The sequence below is a fragment of the Nematolebias whitei genome, chromosome 15 (assembly GCF_014905685.2).
Source record: "Nematolebias whitei isolate Nwh7 chromosome 15, NemWhi1, whole genome shotgun sequence".
Lineage (NCBI taxonomy): Eukaryota > Metazoa > Chordata > Actinopteri > Cyprinodontiformes > Rivulidae > Nematolebias > Nematolebias whitei.
In genome coordinates, this window is record NC_056512.1 from 46,264,808 (window position 1) to 46,268,329 (window position 3,522).

The following is a 3,522-nucleotide window of genomic DNA, read 5'->3' on the forward strand; positions in this document are numbered from 1 at the left end:
TTGGAGTACATGGTACTGGAGAACATGGTATGGGATTACATGGTACTGGAGTACATGGTACGGGAGTACATGGTACTGGAGTACATGGTACTGGAGTACATGGTACTGGAGAACATGGTACGGGAGTACATGGTACTGGAGTACATGGTACTGGAGTACATGGTACTGGAGAACATGGTACTGGAGTACATGGTACTGGAGTACATGGTACTGGAGTACATGTAAACCCCACACAGAAAGGCCAAGAGACAAACTTGCAAACTTAGATATAATCACCCATGTGATATATGAACTCTTTTTAATGCAGCTTTTTATTCATTAGATGGAGTCTTTGGCCTCATATCCGTTACGAAGCCAAACTGACTGTAATATTGTATGTCGAGAGAATTGTTCTTTAATCGGTCATATATTGGAACACCAAAGGACAGAGTTGGACCCTTTCTCTGGACTTTTCGGACACCTCATGGATGGACAAACGATGTGATGGCACAGACGGGTTTTTATAGGGTTCATTCGCTGTTTTGTAACATTTTAGTAATAACTTCTGTGTAAATATGTGGATGTGTTTAATTCATCCAGAGTGTTGGGAATTAAGCAGACACACTAAAAAATGTGTGTGTCTGTTCCAGCTTGTTTGTGTGTTTGACAGGGGCCCCACCGCGCTCGTATTTTGTTGACAGTATAATTACACATGGATCATTCCTCAGGTACCACCTGTAACTCTGGATTGTTTTATGAGCTCTTAACTGCCTGACAGCCTCTGCAACAAACATTGGGTCGTGCCACGTCTCAAAATCTTAATAGAGGCACTGAATAGTTTCAAATGGCTGGATCAGTCAGGTCTTGTATAACCAAAGTGTTTGTAACCTCGCCATAAAATGAGGTTTGTTCCCGGTGAGGAGTGAACGTCACCAGAGCTGTCTCTTTTTACCAGTCCTGTGTGGTAAAGATGGACAGGAACTCAAGGTGCAGTCAGCAGTCGGAGGAAATGGCGTCTGGTTTGGGAATCCTCATGGTCTTGTCTCTGCTTTTTGCAGACGATGTGGTTTGATCAGTGTCTTCACTTGGGAACTGTGGCTGGGTGGTTAGAGCAGTCGTCCTCTAATGGGCGTGTTGGGGGTTCGAGTCCACCAGCAGTCACATTTTGAAGTGTCCCTGAGCAAGAAGCTGAACCCCTCGTTGCCTCTGATGCGCATCTCTTCAGTGTATGAATGTGATCTAAAGCTCATGATTTGTTCCATTACCTTTGTAGAGATCTACTAAAGTGTGTGTGTGTGAATGTTGTGTGAATGTGTAGATGAGGGCACAGATTGTGTTGTAAAGTGCTTTGAGTATCGTGATAAGATAGAAAAGAACATTAACATTAACATAAGAACAGTCTTTTTACATTTACCATTCAGGCCATCACCTACAACGTGCTCTGGGGTGGCTTGCAGTGGAGTTGAAACAGTTTGGACGACCGTCAGTTTTTGTGTCTGAGGCAAAGGTTGAACGCTCCCTGTGGCTCAGAGGTGAGTCTTAGCCTCAAGTGAAGAAGTTTCAGAGCATCTGGAAATCTTGTTCTGTAACCTGGAACACCTTGCACAAAGATCTGAAGCTCTCGACTTTGACCTCCCTAAGGGATTTTAAACAACTGTTAAGTTTATTTATTTATTTATTTATTCATTTCATTTAATTTCCAATAAAAACACAAATACAATTTCAAAAAATTAAAGAAAAACAAATATAAAATGAAAGGAAGATGAAGAAGAAAATTTCTTATCATATCTGCTCCTCAAGTTCAAAGTAAAAACCAACGCAGACCTGTTTTTAGTATTTTACACCATTTTATAACGTAGCATGTTTTATATTTTGTTTTGTGTCACTTCTTTTATTTACTTTTCATATTATGTAACTCTTTATTATTGTGTGTACCTCATCTTTGGTTTCTGTTTAAACCAGGTCTCTCTGGTAAATGAGTCCTCGTGACTCAATGAGACTAAGCTGCAGAAATAAAGGTTGAATGAAAAAATAAGCATTTGATGGTCTGACAAAGCAAGAGACAGAACTACGGATCGGGGCCTTGTCCACAGTTTTGAGGGTGTTCTTCTGGTCAGTCATGGTGAAGAAGGAGCTGGACCTAAAGACAAAGCTCTTGATTAACTGGACCATTTATGTTCCCAAGCTCACCTATGGATCATGATTAAAAACTTTAAATCCCAGATATAAGCAGCTGGAATGAGCTTCCTCTGTGAGGTGGCTGGGCTCAGCCTTAAAGATAAGGTGAGGAACAGTCAATCAGGGGAGCTTGGAACAGAGCAGCTGCTCCTCCTTATCTAAAAGGAACCATTTGAAGTGGTTTACACATCTAATTAGGTTGCCCTCTGGAGGTTTTCCAGGCATGTCTCACTGGGAGGAGACCCTGGAGCAGACAAAAACTGGAGGGATTATGGATTCTCTGTGGCCTGGGAACAACTTGGGATTTACCAAGAGGAGCTGGAGATTGTTGCTGGGTAAATGGAAATCTGAGTTTCCTCCACAATCACAGATGTATGTATGTATGTATGTATGTATGTATGTATGTATGTATGTATGTATGTATGTATGTATGTATGTATGTATGTATGTATGTATGTATGTATGTATGTATGTATGTATGTATGTATGGATGGATGGATGGATGGATGGATGGATGGATGGATGGATGGATGGATGGATGGATGGATGTATGTATGGATGGATGGATGGATGGATGGATGGATGGATGGATGGATGGATGGATGATGGATGGAAGAGTCAGGCAAACGTTTTGTGTCAAACTTGATCTAAATCCTCGGAGCTTCTCTCTCAGGTTTTCTGCCTCACACAGATTTTTTCAACGTTGAAAAAGAAGTCGAGCTGACTCACGCCGTCTCGTACAAGCGCGCGTCGTGCATAATTCTGTCACATCTGAACTTTATTTTGAAAAGAGTTGTGGGCGGTGGAAATAATCATGCATCATTGTGTGAAAAGCTGCTCTCGGAGGAGCCTGTTTTGAATCAGATGCAAAGGTACAAGTAAAATAGATCAGAGAGTCTCTTCTGCAGATGTAAGATTTTAATAATTACTGCACATTTTTAAAAACGCTTCACTTCTCTGCTACCATTCAGTGTGCAGGAAGGGTTGTGAATGCTTCCACATGCAGCGTTTACAAAAAGCATCAGAAGCACAAATGTGCTCAGGGCAGCAGCTGCTGTTGGTACACGATGTCATGACAGTTCTCTGTCAGCAAAACATGGATCTAAAACATCATTTACCAAGCAAACTTCTTAAGTACTGTTCAGAAAAGTGCACATTTTGATCTAAGACATGCTATTCTTAGACCTGAGCGAGTTTTGTGAAACTGTCAGGGTTAATGCTGTATAGTTTGGTTTCACACATGCAAATGTACGAGGCTGAGAGGAAGCAGCTCGTCCCAGGGAGCTCTGAGAACGGCTCCTGGCTTTTTTCCGGCCTGCAGCTCTTCTGTGTGAAGCATGCAGCATACGAGGGCAGCCATCTGAA

At 41.9% G+C, this 3,522-nt stretch overlaps 1 protein-coding gene across 1 annotated transcript in view; it reads right to left on the minus strand.

Annotated features, from left to right (window-relative positions):
• Positions 1-2,100, minus strand: part of LOC119421251 (dynein heavy chain-like) — a 2,982-nt gene extending 882 nt beyond the window's left edge. Inside the window, 2 exon segments of the mRNA XM_037688628.1 lie at positions 1-210; positions 2,032-2,100. The exon segment at positions 1-210 is cut by the window's left edge and continues 461 nt beyond it. Of these exon segments, the coding sequence (XP_037544556.1) occupies positions 1-210; positions 2,032-2,100 (279 nt within the window).
• Positions 2,101-3,522: the final 1,422 nt, after the last annotated feature.